The sequence below is a fragment of the Pygocentrus nattereri genome, chromosome 21 (assembly GCF_015220715.1).
Source record: "Pygocentrus nattereri isolate fPygNat1 chromosome 21, fPygNat1.pri, whole genome shotgun sequence".
Classification (NCBI taxonomy): Eukaryota; Metazoa; Chordata; class Actinopteri; order Characiformes; family Serrasalmidae; genus Pygocentrus; species Pygocentrus nattereri.
The window spans coordinates 5,572,900-5,592,239 of NC_051231.1; the positions used below are offsets into that span (position 1 = coordinate 5,572,900).

A 19,340-nucleotide genomic window follows, 5' to 3' on the forward strand; every position below is an offset into this window, starting at 1 on the left:
GGTGACTTGATGTTTTATGAGCACAGTTTGTGGATGGAGAAGTAGACCCAAGGCTGAAGCCCACAGAGCTCTTGTCTGTTCTGACACTTGTATTTGAAAGTTGAGCGCCACTGGTTGTCATGTTTGTGTGCTGTGGTGCAGAGAGATTGTGCTTGAATGTGTGTGCTTGTGCATGTGACCATGGGGTTTATTTTGTGTGTGTCGCTGTGCAGGGACCAGGCCCAAGTCCTGAAGGAGGACAGGGAGAAGCTGCTGCTGTTGCAGCCCATGCAGCCTTGGTTCAGTCAGGAGCAGAAGGAGGAGCTAGCTGAGGTGCATTCCTGGATCCATCGACGCACTGTCCCGGAGGAGATAAACACGCAGGTAAGGAGCTCCTTAACCCTTAGAACCCTAGAAGACTAGAAGGTAACTTCTAGTTTTCATTACTTGCGAACGCTTTAAGAGACATGACGCATGTCATGACATTCAGCAGACTGATAGCACAGTAGATCAACATCAATCAGAGTAATTCGGCTCGGAAAAACACCCAAAATCCTGATATTATTGCTCTGCTTTTTGCCTTCATATTATCAACAAAGGGTTGATAATACAGAACACTCAGAGGAACCTGCCATCAGTAGCCAGAGTGAGAGAAACCAAGTCTAACATCCCACAACCAAGAAATACCGCACCAAACACACAGCTGGATCGCTGGAAATGATTGGCTGTTAGCTCTCTGCTTTAGCCTTCGTATGACAGTAAAAGGGTTAAGTCTCCACAATACTCTAAACTAGTGTGGGACCAATACCATACTGTAAATATAGTATTGATGTCAATGCAAGCAAAGGGTTCGTGTTGTGTGATTAGTTTGAGTCTAGTAGTAAAATGTGCTGACTGCAAAACACGAAGCTCCAGTATTTTGAGGGAAGGTATTATGCAAGTCTTTTCTCTTGCACCGCCTGCAGTTCACCTCTGTTGATCAGCTACATCAGACAACAGTTTGCTCTGTGGCCTGGCCTTGCATTAAGCTGAAAACCTGAAGGTCAACCTATTTGTAGCATGAATGACTGTGATATTAGTTTAGATTCAACTTTATTGTCATTGTGCAGAGTACAAGTACAGGGCCAATGAAATGTAGTTAGCATCTAACCAGAAGTGCAATATATAACATTATTTACATAAAGTGCGGTGGTAACAGTGACCAGTGCATAAATATAACTGTTATATACATGTGTGTACAAGTGAAATGTGAAATATGTAATATGTAATATAAAATATGAAACATACAATATAAAATATACAGTGTTATATATGCAGTGTTATATGTATCTATATATCTGTGTATTAAGTTTATATACAGGAATGCACATATTGAATATATAGTATATAATATACATATATACATAAAGTGAGATATGCAGTAATATGATTGTAGGTTATTATATACACATACGTATACAAATATACAAATATAGACATGAAACGTATACAAATATAGACATTAACACTTGTAGATGAAAGCATGAGCGCATGGAACGCACATGAACAAACGATTTGGGCAGTTCAGACATGAAATGTGCATACACACTACCGGTTTCTCTATATTAGTATTTTGATAATTATAAAATTTTTTATTTACTTCAGTTGTTAAATACAGTTCTCATTCAAGAACGCCTCTTCGCTGTGAATGATAAGCCACTGATAGGTTTCTTACGCATCTAAAATGGGTCTATTTAAAGCAGAACACAGCTTTTTAAATATTTATAGGTACCTGTTGAGTAGTTAGCTTAGAGATAGTAATGGAATCGGAATTGGTATTTGGTACTTGAGGATCAAATATCATATCGGAAAGGGAAAAAGTAGTATTGGTGCATCTCTGCTCTGAATAATGCTGAAGTGCATTAAAGAAATAGTTCTTACAACTCTAGCTAACAATAAGTGAAAACTAATAGTAGTTTATGTGATCTGCTTTATACGTAATAGTAGCTGCCCTCTAAGAACCATAACTCATTATCTGAAAAGTTACAATATTCAGAAAAACAAGCAGTTCATGTTAAGTCATGTTAATCAAATTGTCATGTCCTCTTGCCTCATATGTAGTGTGATACTGTATGACAAACATTTTGGGAACGCTGAAGGACAGCGTACCTAAGACTACACAAAACCTACATAAGCTTTTCATGGCAAGTGAAATAAACAGAAATATAAATAGATTTACACTCATCTGCCACTTTATTGCTAGTAAAAGGTTGGACCCCCTTTTGCCTTCAGAACTGCTTTAATTCTTCGTGTCAGACTTTCAACAAGGTGTTGGAAACGTTCCTCAGAGATTCTGGTTGGTTATTTGAGTTCCTGCTGCCTTTCTATCATCTGGAACCAGTCTGCCCATTCTCCTCTGACCTCTCACATCAACAAGGCATTTTCGTCCACACAACTGACCACTCACTGGATATTTCCTCTTTTTCTGACCGTTCTCTGTAAACCCTAGAGATGGTTGTGTGTGAAAATCCCAGTAGATCAACAGTTTCTGAAATACTCAGACCAGCCCGTCTGGCACCAACAACCACGCCACATTCAAAGTCCCTTAAATCCCCTTTCTTCCTCGTTCTGATGCTTGGCCTGCACTTCAGGAAGTTGTCTTGACCACCTCCACATGCCTAAATGCATTGCATGATGAGTTGCAGCCTAAATGAGTTGCAGCCATGTGATTGGCTGATTAGCTATTTGTGTTAACAAGCAATTGTACCCAATAAAGTGGCCGGTGAGTGTATAAAGGCTTGTTTTGGGCATCCGTTGTCATTACACTTGCTGAGATGGAAATGGCATAAAATTGACAAACACTCTTCATGACAGCTGACGCTTACAAATTCTGCCATTCAGTAAAGCCTATATTTTATAGATCACAGTATGTCATATAGGCAAATTAATTTGAGGTTACTTAAAGGGAGATTCTAGCCAAATTGAAAAAAATCTGTCATGCAGGGATTATTGAGTAATTTCTAAAGTAAGATTTCCTGATTTGAATACTGGGAACACATCATTCTAATGATGTATCTGGACGATGAAAGCAAGGCTGAAAAAACTACACGGTGTTTCAGAATACTACGTAATATAATTATAGAATATATTAAACTTGCTTTCTGATGGATAGCTGTATTAACAACTCAACTTGGTTTAAGGCAAGGGTAATACACTTTATTACATATTATTTGCATTAGCCTAGTAGCTCCAGTGCAAAACTAAAGACGCAAGCTAAATATGTTATATTTGGGTGTAAATTTGACTTTTTGGGAATATGTAGCTTTAATGCTACACTGTGTAGGGATTTAGGTGATCAGGTGATCAGTTTGTATAGCAATATAGTTGTTGCTCTGTTACTTTGTTACTTTCCACTGAGTGAGTGAAACTGTCTACTTTGTTATTTTAAGGGTTGTGTCAGCTGCAACACTGCTGGATTGGAGGGAGGTGAAGTGGCAGCTGACTCTCCGGACCTGACGACTCCAGACAGCTCGTCCCCTCAGAACTGCCCCACAGAGGACATCACACCCACCTCTGACACCTGACACCCCTCCCCATTCCATTTTACTCCAGCACTTGACCAACCAAGCGCCGCTCCCTCCCTCAACCAGACAGACCTTCTTCTCTCCTTTTACGCAATCATGTTTATCCAGTCACAAAGGAGTTTAGAGGAGGCAGAGTTTGCGTTTCTGTGCTACTAGAAGCATTCAGTCTTCACACAGATGCAATTTGAGGGGCGTCCTCACCATTGGGACCTTATAAAACAAAGAACAAGGCCCATTCCAGGTTTGCAATTGTATGGTCTGTATGAAGACCAGGGGAGAGGGATTTTTTTTCACTCTCTTCCCAGTGATCGATTGTTCCAAATGATGGACCCACACAACTGTGAATTTGTATTTATATCAGTATGCTTGAACTACTTTTCTCTGATTCCTATTTTTGTATTGTCATGGTTCTAGTTTTGATTCCTCCATCTGTATTATGTGGAGAATCGATTCTCCAACACAGGGTTTTAATCCTTGGCGTCCTGCGTGATATGTTGGCGGGGCATTACGGCATTGATGAATGCTGTTGGGACAGTTTTAATTGCTTTGCTGCCTGATCACATGACACATCTATGGAAGTATAAAGACTGGTCCATTCATGGCCCCTCCAATTAAGTATGTATTGCATACTCCCTTTAGACAGTGCACATTCAAAGAGACGTATAAAGCTCCAACAGCAAGGAGCATCTCATCTCCCACTGGCCAATTTGTGCTTTTTACTCAGCGAGGGGTCTGATAAGAGGTGGAGGATGCACTGTATATTGCTGCTTTAACCTGTGATTTATTTTTCTAGTGTTCTGCCTCAGCTGGAAACCTCTGTGTGTTTTTGGTTTTTCGTCCACATCAGCCCCCGCCTGCGCACAAGCTTTCCTGCAGGTGTCTCAAACTGTGTGTTGTCCTGTTACTCAGGAGGGAATGTGTTTTTAGAGAAGATCGTGTAAGCGGGGCCTTAATTTGCTGCAGTCAACGTGCTAGCTCATTTCTCCATTGACTTTGCTTTCACTTTTGTTCTGCTCCACAGACTCAGTCATTAGTACCCTAATTGGGAGCCCTTTTACCTGCAGTGTTTTATTGTCCCACCAGTCAGCCCTTTCTGGTGAAAGCCGGGTTCAGTTGGTAGCAAAATACAGAGCGGAGAACTTGAAGAAGAAACCCTGACAATGGCCTCACAGCATCTCAAACACTGTTTTGTAATGAGATGGTTCAAGGATCCCCCCTCAATAAAAAGGCAGAAAGCATTTATATCTCACAGTAGTCCTACAAATCCCACAACAGCTAGATAATTCTCCCGTTAAATCATGTTTTTTGCACAGTTTTGTTAAGTATCTTAACGAACTGAAGCAGAAAATGTAGCATTGGACTTTATCACACATGCCCCCTACTGACAAACGCAGCAACAAGTCAACCAGCATTATGGCTCAACTCTGTACCTTTTTCACCTGTTTTTATTTTTTAACATGCAAAGCACTTCATGGACCTGGCTTGAAATGCACTTGCTGGAGATTCTCCACAAGGGGGAGCCATTAGCTATTAAGTAGTTTCTGGTGCTTCACAGAAGTGGTAGCAACACTGTGTCCATGTTTATTTGCTTTCGCCGTCTACGGTCGATAAAACGCAAAGTGCAAGAGTCGTTTAAATGCCATAACAAAATTCCCTATTAAGATTCCACCCAATTCTTCATTTTTTATTTATTGGAATGTTATGCCAAAAAAGGCGTGTTTTTCCACATGAAATCTCTCGTCTTCTCATGAGTTTGTTCTCTGTGGTTTCCCCTCTTGTCCCAGATTGGTGTTTAGTGTGTGTCCATGGTCTGTCGGTCATGGTGAGGCATTCTAATTGTATGGCCTTGGTGTTGAAATCGTGAGAGGTGGGCCATATAGAGGAATGCACACTATCAGTGCCGACGATGCCGAATGCTGTTTTCTACAGTTTTATGGCCGAACAGAAATAGGGTTTTTTTTGTTTTTGTACAGTTTTTAGCCAAAATAAATGTATATAACAGTACTATGTATTTTACAAAAAATTGGCGTACAGAAAAAGGAAAAAAGACGAAAAAAATCCATTTTTGTCTTGAATTCAGGGAAGTATTTTGTGACACCTTGAAAAAAATGACAAATAAAAGACCACAGTGACTTGAAACGCTCCCTGCTCATGCCTACACTAAAAGTTAGTTTGTTGTCTAGTGCAGTGGGTCTTAAACTGGTCTAGAGGGACCCCCAGACGGTCTACATCCCTGTGTTTTGTGAGTTGGGTCAGAGCAATAACGTGGACCATCTGGTCCCTGTCTGACCAGTTTAAGACACACTGGTCTAGTGAATATCTGTAAATATATCCTAGATATTTTTCTGTATTGAGAGAATATCTGAAAGAAAATTGTTACAAGCAGGGGGTGCAGACAATCTTGAAACATAGAACTTTATTAACATTTAACACTCAAATATTGTATCATATTTACACCTGTGCCAAAGTAGGTGTACAAAATAAGTTAGCATCTAGATAATTCAGTAAGTATACACATTCTCTACTTCAGCACGTTTTTGCATCAGTCATTTGTGTATGTGAGCGTGTGCTGCTGTACATGTGCAATATGCGTGTCTCTGTGTGTGGATGTTTTGTTTTTTTTCAGACGCAGTACTTCCAGAAGCACTCTGTATTGCTTCCCCTTTTCCGGTACTGCTTCCTGCCACCCAGGAATTGGCTCAGGGGGTTCAACAAAGGCTTCTCCAGCATGACCTGCAAGACAAGACCAGACGACTGAATACCTTAGGATCTGGTATCGGTAGCCACTGACATGATTTCTTTGTACATCACTTTACAGGCTTTGAATTTGAGTGTTTTAAGATATACTTGCACTACAACTTTCATAAGCTTTCATCATTCTGAATAATACTGTCACATGTCCAGATGTGAACACCAGCAGTTCTCCTGAAGTCAGGGGTGTTAATGAGGAGTTTATCCCCCTTCCCAGCCGCTACTCGTCTTGGAAGGCTTTACACTATAGAAATTCAGCACTGATGCAGATTTTCACTTACGTCTTTCACCGATTGGCTTGGGATGAAGCTGGCTGTTCTGAGACCTGTCAGACAAAAAGGTCATTAGAGCAGCACAGTCCGTCCTTCTGCAGTGAGTCCGCACTGAGCCTTAGTTTACATGCATTGAAGTAAAAGTAATAGCATTTTACTTAAGTAGATGTAACTGAGTAAATGTAATTAATTACTAACCCCACAGTTGTCTTGATGACAATGTAGTACTACACAGTAAAATCTCCAGTGGTGAGTGATCTCATGTTCGTTTGTGTGCAGCTAATGAACACGAATGAGTTCATTCAACACTGACGTTCATTCACCTTTGGATCGTTAACAATGTACAGAATATATAGAACTTTAGCCTGTATTGAAATACAGGAAGATACACGTACAGTATGAACGTCAGAGACCACTTTTCATTTAATATCTAGTCAAACCGACCTATAAGTAGAAGTTATTTTTTGCTTTCAGATAAAATTACGTATAAGTTACTTGCATAAGGAAGGGGAGAATCAAAGGAGAGTATGAAAAACTAAAATAAAAAGGCAGGAGTTTCCAAAACTGTTCAAACATTATTTGGCCTGGAAGACATGGTAGATCCATCAAAACCGTCCCCATCAGATAATCAGCACTTAAAGCTTTCCTCTTTGAGAGAGAGGAGAAAATCAAGCTGCTTCAGATCTGAAAACATCCACCGGTGTTTCTGTCCATCCTTCCACTGTGAGAAGACGACTCGGCGCTATGGGTCTGAAAGGATGTGTAGCTGTGAAAAAGAAACTTTCAAATCAAGCAAATAATCTGCTGATGTTCTCCGAACGGTGGACTGGACGTCAGCATCACTGATTGTGTTTGGGATCGTGAAAAGCAGAGAATGCAAACCAACTTCCAAGACTGAACTTTAGAGGTGTGAGAAATAGCTCTGCAGATTTCTTCGAGAAACTGAAAGCGAATCTCCTGAAATGAGTGGAAGATGTAATAAGGGCAAAGAGTGGAAAGACTACAGAATATGGGCTGCACAGCTGTTGATTTAGTTGGATGGAGTGCATTCAAATAAAGCATGTAAAGCCAAATATATTTAACAACAATGCTGTGAAGCTAAAGGGATACAGCCATATTAGACGAAAACGTGAAACAGCATAAAAAATAAAGCATTTGTTATAAGACTAGTCATAATGTTTTTGGCTCACCCTCTCTGCTGATATCTCCTGTAAGGAGTGCAGGGTAGCCCTGGGACAAATACACCTGGTCAGAATAGGACAGTTCTTCTGGACTGACCAGCTGGTCCTCTTCTACAGACACTGTAGAAACAACATGTCAGATTTAAAATATTATCATTTAAAAGTTTCTGATCAGTTTTGAATAATACAAAAACAGTATTGCTGCATATATATATATATATATATATATATATATATATATATATATATATATATATATATATATAAAATGACTATAAAATGATTCTAACATGATTGTAATACTCTGCACTGGTTTCAAATAATTGTAGTAGTAGATGATTCCATAAAAGCAAGTCATGTGCTGCAGCACTCACCAGGCCCCGCGTAGGACATGATGTCGGCAGAGTGGGCGATGGGGTGCCCGAGGAGAGGCTCCAGGGCTGTTAGAAGGAGAGCGCAGGACAGCAGCAGTTTACACAGCATGGCTTCAACTGGAGATGGACAGTCTATCTGTCAGGCAGAAGGCCTCAGCTAAATATCTCTGTTTCTACCCAGCCCTTATATACCCCACTCGCAGTGAGGTGTCAAAGCACCTGTCCAGCCCTAACATCACCCCTCTCTCTCTCTGTCTCTGTCCTCTCCACTTCTTTAGATCCGCATGTGCTGCTGCTTGTAAATCCAGCTCTGCACCAGCCGATGGCTTGAATAAATGGATCAATAAAACACGGACGTCAGGCTGGGCTCTGCATTTTTACCACTCTGCTGTGTAATTCAGCCACCTTCATAAATCCAGTGAGCGCAGGTGTGAGCGAGCAGTTTGTATCACAGAGTTTCATGGGCAAGACTCCTGGCAAACTGCCCACTTCATTAATTTCCTTAAGAGGTTCCTAAGATTTATGTCTCACAGGCTGGCGCTTCTGTTTTTAGGACTTGTGACGTAGAGGCTGTTTATTTTTATTTTTTTTATTTTTTTAATGACGTTTGCTATGGAAGTCTTTTGCCCTTTGGGCCAGCTTTGGTTTGGGTGTCCGTTATACCCAACACAGTAATGCAAATAAGTATTTATTAAATGAGCAATTCTACTGAATTAGTTCAAACTGCAGTTTCAGATCTTAGATTTGTATATGGACTAAGTTAGTCTATTTAAATCCAAATCTAAAATAGAATAGTCATAAGTTAAATATATAGAAAATCATTTATTTTAGGGTACTTTTATGAATGTTATTGTTTTTTGAAAAATATATGCCCATTTTGATGCCAATAACATGTTCCAAAAAGTTGGGATGGAGGCATGTTTACCACTGTGTTTCATCTTCTCTTCTTTTAACCATACTAATTTTTTGGAACAGAGTAGACCAATTGCTGTTTTCATAATGTGCCAAATCAGTGGTTCAGTTCTGGACTGCAGGTAAATCACTTTAGCTTCCAGACTCTTAATACGGAGCAATGCTGTTACAGATGTGCACGTCATTCACACCATCTGCATTAATGCACCCCTACACCATCATGAATTCTGGCTTTTGAACTGTGCTCTGATAAGAAGCTGAGTGGTCTTTAGCCCGGAGGATACATTTCCATTTTGATTCGTTAGACCACAGAACACTTTTCCACTTCCCCTCAGTCCATCTTAAATGAGCTTGGGCCCAGAGAAGGTGGCAGTGTTTCTGGATCCTGTTTATATATGCTTTCTTCTTTGCGTTTTAGAGTTTTAACAGCATTTGTGGATGCACAGACAAACTGTTTTCACAGACGGTGGTTTTCAGAAGTGTTTCTGAGCCCATGCAGTGATTTTCCACTACAGAACCTTGTCTGGTTTTAATGCAGTGCTGCCTGATGGCCCAAATATCACGGCTAGTAAATACTTGTCCCTTACCTAGAGTTTTCTCCAGATTCTCTAAATCTTTTAAACATATACTGTAGATGAAAAGCAAAAGCTCTTTGCTATTTTCTGTTTATTTTTATGTACATATATACAGTGGGGGAAAAAAGTGTTGCCTGCCGACAGCCCCAAAACATCACTGGTCTGCATGGAGGAATGGGCCAACATACCAGCAGCGGTGTGTGCCAACCTTGTAAAGACTTACAGAAAACGTTTGACCTCTGTCATTGCCAACAAAGCATATATAACAAAGTATTGAGATGAACTTTTGTTATTGACCAAATACTTATTTTCCACCATTATTTGCAAATAAACTCTTTAAAAATCAGACAATGTGATTTTCTAAATTTTTTTTCCTCATTTTGTCTCTCATAGTTGAGGTCTACCTATGATGTCAATTACAGGCCTCTCTCATCTTTTTAAGTGGGAGAACTTGCACAATTGGTGACTGACTAAATAATTTTTCCCCACTGTATATATATATATATATATATATATATATATATATATGTGTGTGTGTGTGTGTGTGTGTGTGTGTGTGTGTGTGTGTGTGTGTATGTATGTATAATATCCCCGGCTGGGTGACAAGGGTCCTCTCTGTGTGGAGTTTGCATGTTCTCCCCGTGTCTGCGTGGGTTTCCTCTGGGTTCTCCGGTTTCCTCCCATAGTCCAAAGACATGCAGTCGGGCTGATTGGACATGTTACATTGCCCCTGGGTGTGAGTGTGTGTGTGATTGTGAATGTCTGTCTGTCTGCCCTGCGATGGACTGGTGACTTGTCCACGGTGTATCCTGCCTTCCGCCCGATAACGGCTGGGATAGGCTCCAGCACCCCCCCGCAACGCTGAGGGAGAGAAAATGTGTGTGTGTGTGTGTGTATATATATATGGAATGTGTATGTATGCATGTATATACACTGTATTTCCAAAAGTATTCGCTTGTCTGGCCTCACACACATATAAACCACTCTTAATCCATAGGGCTTAATATGATCTCAGCCCACCCTTCGCAGCTATAACAGTTTCAACTCTTCTGGGAAGGCTTTCTACAAGGGTTAGGAATGTGTTTATGGGAATTTTTGACCGTTCTTCCAGAAGCACATTTGTGAGGTCAGACACTGATGTTGGACGAGAAGGCCTGGCTCACAATCTCCACTCTAATTCATCCCAAAGGTGTTCTATCAACTTTAGGTCAGGATTCTCTGCAGGACCGGTCAAGTTCCTCCACACCAAACTGGCTGATCCATGTCTTTATGGACCTGCTTTGTGCACTGGTGTGCAGTCATGTTGGAACAGGAAAGCTTGGTGATGTAAGGCTTGGATGCAGCTGCTCGGCCATGGAAACCCATTCCATGAAGCTCTCTACGCTGTTCTTGAGCTGATCTGAAGGGCACATGAAGTTAGGAGGTCTGTAGTGATTGACTCTGCAGAAAGTTGGTGACCTCTGTACACTATGCCCCTCAGCATCCGCTGACCCCGCTCTGTCATTTACGTGGCCGATCACTTCGTGGCTGAGTTGCTGTCGTTCCCAATCGCTTCCACTTTGTTATAATCCCACTGACAGTGGACTGTGGAATATTTAGTAGTGAGGAAATTTCACAACTGGACTTGCTGCACAGGTGGCGTCCGATCACGGTACCACGCTGGAATTCACTGAGCTCCTGAGAGTGACCCATTCTTTCACTAATGTCTGTAGAAGCAGTCTGCAGGCCGAGGGGCTCGGCTTTATACACCTGTGGCCATGGAAGTGATTGGAATCACCTTCAGTGATTTGGATCGGTGAGTGAATACTTTTGGCAATATAGTGTGTGTGTGTGTGTATGTATGTATATATATATATGTGTGTGTGTGTGTGTGTGTGTACATACGTACGTAGATATATTAAGAGACACTTTTTAATCCCACAAACAGGGAAATTTCACCTCCGTATTTAACCCATCCATGAGTGACTGCACACACACACACACACACACACACACACACACTAGGGGACAGTGAGCACACTTGCCCGGAGCGGTGAGTAGCCCTATTCACGACGCCCGGGGAGCAATTGGGGGTTAGGTGTCTTCCTCAGTCACACCACAACTCCAGTTCCCTAACCTCTAGCCCAAGACTGCCCCAATATTTATGTATTTATTTATTTATTTAATGGTAGGACCTCTTACTTTTTATAGAGGGGTCCTGAATAAAACAACAGACCAGATTAAATGAGTCCAGCTGCTTGTGGACGTGTCATTTTAAATATATGACCTCCAACAAATGTTCTAGTGATTCACTGCCTTTGGTTCCTATGACGAGTGCTACGAACTACTTCAGTAAGCTCTGACACACAGTAAACACGGATTTATGCACGATGACAGCAGTTAACCCGTAGATTGGGCTGTAAACAGGGGGCACTATGGGGCTCAGCCATTCACTCTATTAGAAATGTTTGTGAGAACTTCTCTGTGTCTGTTCAAACCTCTGTCTCTGGTGCTGAGTTTTGTTTGGTGAGAGGTAGAAACTGTCTTATTGTCTTACTTTCTAGCCCAAAGCGTCTTACTGTGTTCTGCAACCAGCCCAGTCTGAGACACAACACTTCACAGATATGACAAAATAACAGTTTCAACAAAGCAGTAGCATCTAATTCATAAATCGATTTATTGTCTTGTCGATATTTTGGCTTAGTGTCTCTGAATAATACCCCACACACTCACAATAAAGGTCCTAAACTGTCACTGGGGTGGGACCCTCAAAGGTACATCTCAGTACCTTTAGTCAGGGAACATAACTGAACCATAATCCACTGAAATTATCTGTTCTAAGCTGTACTGACTCCACACACCCCGCCTCGCCTCCAGGCTTTTATTCTACTGCTTTAAAATATTTGGTTATGAAAAGGAACAAATACGAACTTTTCACCTGGAAAAACTGATTTAAGGATCACAATCAGACCTTAAAACCACTGCTGGAGCTTTGAGGGAACATTTGCACTGTTTGTACCTTGATGAACAGAAGATGTACCTGCACAGAACCTTTATTTCTAACAGCGTACTGGGTCAAAATAACTAATCAAAATTTACATTTAGTTTCTTGAAATAGTGACGTTCTGGATATTTTTACGAAGCATGTAATTAATATATATATAAAACTAAAAATTTCATCAATCATTATTTAGTGATGAGCCCTTATTTTGATATAATAAAGTCAGGCTGCATTTTAAGAAACCAGGTCATTATTTTGGCAAAGTTTACTAATAAAACTGTTGCTAGAAACAGACAGAGAAAAACAAGGGATTCCTTCAGGATCTACAGAAGTCTGGAAAGGCCATGAGCTGTAATGTTCTGGATTGTTGTCATGGTGATAAGATAAGTAACTCAGTATTTCAAGATAACAGTTTTGTTATCTGGTAACATCTCAAGATAACATTTATCTATTTATAGATAACTAAATAAATAGACAATTGTTATTCCATGATAGCAATTTTATTATCTTGAGATAACAAGATAATTAACTCGTTATCTCAAAATTATAATCCAGAAAATTATAACTACCTCAAGGCCTCTCTGGTCTTGTCTTAATGATCCGTGATACTTTATCCAGTAAAAGTGATTTACTGTTGTGGGAAGTTCAGTGAGGGTCGACCTGCTGAGACCAGCCACGGGTCATTCTCACGATGGCCAGCAGGGGGCGCACAGAGCGCTGTTTACACCGAGACCGCAGCAACAACAGCAACAACTTCTGCCGCTTCGCCTTTGTGTCGTCCCTTCAGCTCCAGCGCACTTTAGAGCGCCTCGCCGCCGCGTTTAGACATTTGTCTCGCTGTTTGTTCGGTTTCTGTACGCAGCCCGTCTGAATGAGCGTTCAGAGGTTTTGCCGCTGTCTGGGCGCTTTGACACGTGCGTGGTAAAAATCTCGGCTCGGTTCGGACGAGCTGTGGATGCTCCTCAGGTCTCGGTGCCGGTCGATGATGTGCGACGAGTAAAGGAGCAAAACAAACCTCCGCTTGAGGAGCAGACGAGTGAACCGACTTTTCTGAGGTGAAAACACATTTTTAACCACTTTCTCTCTTTCGAGGTGAATTATAGCTGCTGTGCTTACAGAGCTGAAGTTGCTTCTTGTTTGAATTTCCCGTTCCACCTTAAATCCTGTCGTTACATTCCAACGCCCGTAGAGGAGAATGCAGCTGCTGCGCCGTTTAAGGTGGAACGGAAAATTCGAATGACAAACTGGAGAATAAGACTGATTTAGATGCTGGTTGTGTCTTATTATGGTACAGTAAACTGCCACTGACCGAATTAAGGGCGAACTGTTACTGTTATCGGCTCACATGTAATAGTCAGTGCTAAAATGCTTGCTTTATGAATGCATTTGATTTAGTAGAAATGACCATTTTTGGCAAATGACTGTCTGTAGACCTGTTCTCATGAGCATGCCATAAACATGCTCAGTAGAGAAAGTATTGATGAGGAATTTGAGGAGATCAGAAATATGAAGAGCCTGTATGTGTCAGTGTTAGAGAGAGAAATACATTCGCCTGCATCGTCAGCTGGACCCAGTAAACAGAAGGTGTGTCTGTGAAAAAATGCCTTTCAGTGTTTGATATTTCTCTCCACAGAGGACCATGAAGCTGTGACCACAGCATCAACACAGCCATGACTGAGATTGAGATTGAGATCGATAAATCCCACCTGCCACGCGTCTATGACGGTGCGTGTTTAACTCCATTTCCACAACAGACCTTTCCGTCACGTCACATTTAAGTCCTCCACGCTGAGGACTTTCATCTCAGCTCATACGACCATAATAACTGGATGGTAATCATCCAGTTATTAATCTTAAGACTTATTATTTAGTAGCTACTACACATTATTAAGCTCCAAACTCCAAACCACCAAACTCCTATGAAGTTATGGAGCTATCGCAGCTGTCGGAAACAAAACCTTGTATCTCCCTTTTTGTCGTTTTTCACTTTTTGACATATTTTGTAATTGTTGCCTGTTGTCCTTTACATTGTGTGTAAACTTCGTGGTGAATGGACCAAATGAAACGGCGTAAAATGACTTGGAAAAATTCTGGTTCCATTGACTTCCATTCAAAGTAAAGTAGGTTTTTCCTTCTCCTGTAAAGTTCCCGTTTTGGAGATACGAGGTTTTGTTCCAACAACAGCGAAAAAACTGAAAATGAGGAATTGAAACGTACAGTTTAAAGAGCAATTCCACCGATTTCTCAAAATGTCTGCAGAGTCATTCACAGTGGTTTGGTTTGGTGTGAAATGCTCTATTCTATAGAAAATGACAGAGTCAGAATGGTGGTGATAGGAACCAGACGTCTGAAGAGTTTAACGCCTCTAAAAGCTCCCTCACAGGTATCTGTTATGCAGAATGGTTCTGAATACACTGCTTGAGACATTGTTTAAGACACATGTAAGTACATTGTTCGTTTTGGATAGTAAATAAAACGACTGTTTACATTAGACGTTGTAATACCTGTATTGTAAAGAAATCGAAGCTGGGTAGATTCTCTAAAATGCGCCATATCATATCAAACCACTCTTAGGTTACGTCCACATTACAAGCCTCGTTGCTCAAATCAGATTTTTTGCTCAGGTCCGATCTCTCTGGCACGATGGTTCACACTCGTTTAGGTAAGTGACTCAAATCCATCATTAATGTGATGAACCGGCTCCTGAACTGACCCTCATGAGCTCCTCCTACTCAGTAACGTCACGTGACTGAATCACTGCATCATCAGCACAAACTAACGAGCAGAACGAGCTTCGCTGAGAAGATCATTAACTCTGATCAGCTCTCAGCTTCATTATTAGAGCCAGACGAAGGAGAAAAAGGTGAGATGAGCTGCTTTTCCACCGTTTACAGGCTTTAACTTCTATTTGGCGCTGCTGCCAGAGTAACGCTGAATGATGGCGCACGCACAGTGGGGGGAAAAAGCACATGAATTCCGATCTGAGCATCACATTAAGGTCGCATGGCCATGAATTGGATACATGTTCAATGTAGGACCACATGTGAAAGTAGCTCAGGTCAGTTTTGAAAAGATCAGACTTGCACACAGCCCTGAAAACATCACATCTGAGTCACATTAGGGCAGAAAGTCAGACTGATGCCCCTCGACCTGGTAATGTGAACGTAGGCTTATTGATTAGCCAGTACATTTGGGGAAAGTAGAAAACGGTATGATTTTGGTTTGTTTTGGTTTAATTTCTGATGCGTTAGTCCTGTTTCAGACATGATTTAGTGATGAAGGCCGTCTAATGAAATACTAGACACAGGATAAAGCCAGTATGCTTGAATGCCAATGTCAGATATAGTGATAAGTCCCTGAAACCCATTGGTTATGTTAGTCATGTCTGGCATAAGTAGTGCTGTAGGCCATTGCTGGCAGTGGAGGTGAATGTGAGGCTGCATGGTGCTGATAAGGCTTCAAGAATGTCAATGCCGTTCCACACTTTCCTCCTAATGGCTCGCTGAAGAGACTGCCAGTGTTCCTGCCCGTCACGTGGGATTAAGGACCAGATTCCTTCTCCGTTTTGGAAGCAGAGGTCAGCAGTGTGATAAGATTTCAAGGTCAGGGTATAGTCGCTGGAACCAGAACATATGATGAGAAAAATGTTAATGCACTTGGCAAACACTAAAAAAAATGAACAAAAGTGGATTGCAGGAAGTAAACAGCTAAGCAGGTGACCAGACAGTGGACAGAGTGTGTGTAAAACTTGATAATGTGAATGTACTGACCTGTTTTTAGTCTGTGTATATGTAGCACCCCCACCCCCTTCTCTCCCAACCCAAATGAGCCAGGCCAGATATTTATAAAAGCTCCTACTGTACTGGTTCACAGTGCCAAATATAGACAGCACTAGAGAGGAGACAGGAGAAGAAGTGCACTATGCGAGAAAATGTATGAAGACTTCCTAGTTCTAAACATGGGCTTTAGTCACTCTCTCACTCTCTGTTTTACCCCCCTCTCTCGCCCCAGCCTACTGGAGTTCATGCGTCTGACCCCAGACACCACCATCTGTATGGCCTGAGGCTGTAGCTCCGCTGAGTGGGTCACGCAGCTTGGTCGTGCGACCTCTTTCTCCAAAAACCCCAAAAACATTCTCGTCGACAACCTCCCCTGCCCCCCTGCCCCCCTGCTCCATGTCTGTCTGTTTTACTTTCTAGCCCAAAGCATCTTACTGTGTTCTGCAACCAGCCCAGCCTGAGACACAACACTTCACAGATATGACAAAAGCTCCACCATAAAGGATAAAGAGAAGAATTTCAAAACATCCTGATTAAAAAGAGGAGCAAAGTCAAGGCCAGATAAATCACATTAAAGCGATAGTTCAGCAGCCTATCAGATTTATACGGTTTTTACCCCTATTTCAAATGTCGTTGCCTTTTATTTTGTTTGGTGTTCTTAATGGTTCACAAATATCATTATTCAATGCAATAACAGTGGGACATTTTTTATCAGTACAGCAAAATTAAGGAGTGCCGGTTTATTACAGCATTCAAATTATGAAAGAACAACATTTGAAACAAAAGCTGCGCCATATAGTCTGATAGATCCAACTCACACACACTCACACACACACTTTCTAAGCCGCTCCTCCCTCAGGGTTGCGGGGGGGGGGGGTGTTGCTGGAGCCTATGGTTGCCAGTTCATCGCAGGGCAGACTGGATCCAAGTCATCAGCCACAAAATAACGTGTTAGCCTCAAGTTAATGTATTAGCCTCAAGCTAACACACTACTTATGATGCAATATGATATAATACAAGTTGTTAATTGTTGCGTCTCTAAAATGAATGTCCAACATGTTTTTAAAAAAGATTTAAAAGCAAATGTACCCCCGAAGTCTGAAAATCAGCGTGTAACATTAAGGCCCAATCCCATTTCAGCCCTGTCCCCTTCCACTCAGCCCTTCTAGGAGGTAGGGTGTCCCAATTCTTGTTGAGATAGAGGAGCAGGGCGAAGTGTTAGGGCTACAAGGCCTAACATACAAGAGTTATGATTAATTAAAAAAAAGGAAAAACAGCAAGATGGATGCCCAAGCGACTAAATAAATGTGAGACTTTTCTCTGTTAAGCCACTGTATTAGCTTAGTTTAATGTCGTTCCAGTGTGTTATTGTCCTTTTCTTCATAACAAGCATAAAAAATTGCTAATAGTAATGTCTCAGTAGCTAGCTAGCTAACTTTCTGGTCCACCTTAAATAGTGCAGCAGTTCTCTATTTAAGATGGAACAGGAAGATTTGAACAAGAAGCAAATCTCTGACTTCAGCTTCATATCATTGAAGAATTCGGGGTGGGCGATAAATATTTGTCCCCCTCTTTGAAGACATTTGGTGTCCTAAATGTTACTAAAGCCCAGCGGTGAGGAGCTGAACTTTCCCCTCCTCTGCTGTCACTGAAGACGGGCCGGTTCACCTACAGGGCAGCGCTAGTAGCTGTTAATGAGGTGATGCTCTTGGGCCTTTGAATTATCACTACTGATGCACATTTCCTGCAGTTAGGTAAATAAAAACTAGGGTTTTATGTGTGTCCAGCTGTTCAAAGCTGTGTTTGATAGTCATGCACTGGCTGGCTTTTTTTGAGTTCTGCTGAAAATGAGATCAAATCGTCACTTCCAGAACCATCACTACTGAAACATTTGGTAAAGTTTTGATAGTGTTATGATTATTTTGGTAATGATAAAAAAGTTATCAGTTGTTTGAACAACATAAACACAATTAAGATACAGGATCCTTTAACCCTTGTGTGGTGTTCAGGACTGTGAGACCCATTTTCAGTGTTTACCAAAAGAAAAAATGATTTGATTTGTTATTATTTCCACCTCAGATTCTCATTTTCTGTAAAGAACGTACAAAATAACCCATTTTCAGTGCCTTCTCACAGTTCACCCCCTTCATGGCCTGCTGTTAGTGTGTGTGTGTGGGTGGCCAACATGGACAGGCTGCTGACTGGCTACAGCTGCTAAAGGAGAACCCTACGATGGACACTTGTGATATTTTAAACATCTGGTATTTTTACATAAATTGTTATGACTGCATTGATTTAAAAAAAAAAACAATAATGTGGTGGGTCTACCAGACCACAGAAGACATCAACACTGCACAAGGGTTAAACCAAAAGGACGTCTACAGTCTAAGTCAATTAAAAGTTCAAAAGATGTTTTCAGCTTTGACTTTGAACCAAGTCGGTAGAATTATTCCTCTTTTAATATAGAATAGGTGTCTTAAGTATATACGCTACATTAAAACATTTCATTACAGTAAATTTGATTACAAGAGATAATCTATTTCCCTTCATGTGTACACATGGCTCAGTTTGTAGTTTTAAAGTACATTTCTTGAGAAGGATGCCACTCCCACTTACTTATTACAGCACAAAACCATTTTAATGGCATGATTGTCCCAGCCATCTATGAAATGAGCTACTGTGCTCAGAGCCACCGTGTAAACTTTTCCGTCTGAGCTCATACTGCACACGCTTGGAAAGATCAGGGTGGAGAGTGGCCTTGTTTTCTTCCGTCTCTATTGCTACTGCTTTGGGATGCAGTCGTGTCTCCAGTGCTCGTAATCTGTGTTTTGACTCTACAGAGACGCTCTGACCTGGACAAATATTGTTTTAGTTAGATAGAATTGCTTTAGGACAATGCTGTGGAAAGATAAACTAGGGTGAGTCAAAGCTGTTCATACAGTTTCCATCTTCATCCACGTCTCATATTTAACAT

General features: G+C 41.2%; 3 protein-coding genes across 7 annotated transcripts in view; 2 read left to right on the forward strand and 1 right to left on the reverse strand.

Annotated features, from left to right (window-relative positions):
• per3 (period circadian clock 3) overlaps window positions 1-5,681 on the forward strand; it is a 31,823-nt gene extending 26,142 nt beyond the window's left edge. For all 3 annotated transcript variants that reach the window (XM_017720940.2, XM_037532272.1, XM_017720941.2), the window contains 2 exons: window positions 213-363; window positions 3,408-5,681. In XM_017720940.2, the coding sequence (XP_017576429.1) occupies window positions 213-363; window positions 3,408-3,542 (286 nt within the window). In that variant the 3' untranslated portion in view covers window positions 3,543-5,681. The remainder of the gene's footprint in view (window positions 1-212; window positions 364-3,407) is intronic.
• A 256-nt stretch (window positions 5,682-5,937) lies between these two features.
• On the reverse strand, window positions 5,938-8,384 carry uts2b (urotensin 2, beta). The gene is made up of 4 exons (XM_017720942.2): window positions 8,121-8,384; window positions 7,756-7,866; window positions 6,575-6,618; window positions 5,938-6,275 (listed from the first exon to the last, which is right to left on the reverse strand). The coding sequence occupies exons 1-4, from the start codon at window positions 8,227-8,229 to the stop codon at window positions 6,165-6,167; spliced, it is 375 nt and encodes a 124-aa protein (XP_017576431.1). The 5' UTR covers window positions 8,230-8,384; the 3' UTR covers window positions 5,938-6,164.
• Window positions 8,385-13,306: 4,922 nt separating this feature from the next.
• The window catches only part of si:dkey-264d12.1 (coiled-coil domain-containing protein 50), a 31,978-nt gene continuing 25,944 nt past the window's right edge, over window positions 13,307-19,340 (forward strand). The window contains exons 1-2 of one of the 3 annotated variants that reach the window (XM_017720937.2): window positions 13,307-13,642; window positions 14,221-14,312. In XM_017720937.2, the coding sequence (XP_017576426.1) occupies window positions 14,258-14,312 (55 nt within the window). In that variant the 5' untranslated portion in view covers window positions 13,307-13,642; window positions 14,221-14,257. The remainder of the gene's footprint in view (window positions 13,643-14,220; window positions 14,313-19,340) is intronic. The other 2 variants (XM_017720939.2, XM_017720938.2) reach the window with 2 other exon arrangements.

Bases quoted from the DNA above. Each gene is read 5' to 3' on its own strand.
- uts2b (XM_017720942.2), bottom strand. From the start codon at position 8,229: ATGCTGTGTAAACTGCTGCTGTCCTGCGCTCTCCTTCTAACAGCCCTG. The intron at 7,867-8,120 runs GTGAGTGCTGCA...TTGTTTCTACAG, and splicing joins CATGTCCTACGCGGGGCCTG to TGTCTGTAGAAGAGGACCAG. The intron at 6,619-7,755 runs GTGAGCCAAAAA...TTTGTCTGACAG, and splicing joins AGGAGATATCAGCAGAGAGG to GTCTCAGAACAGCCAGCTTC.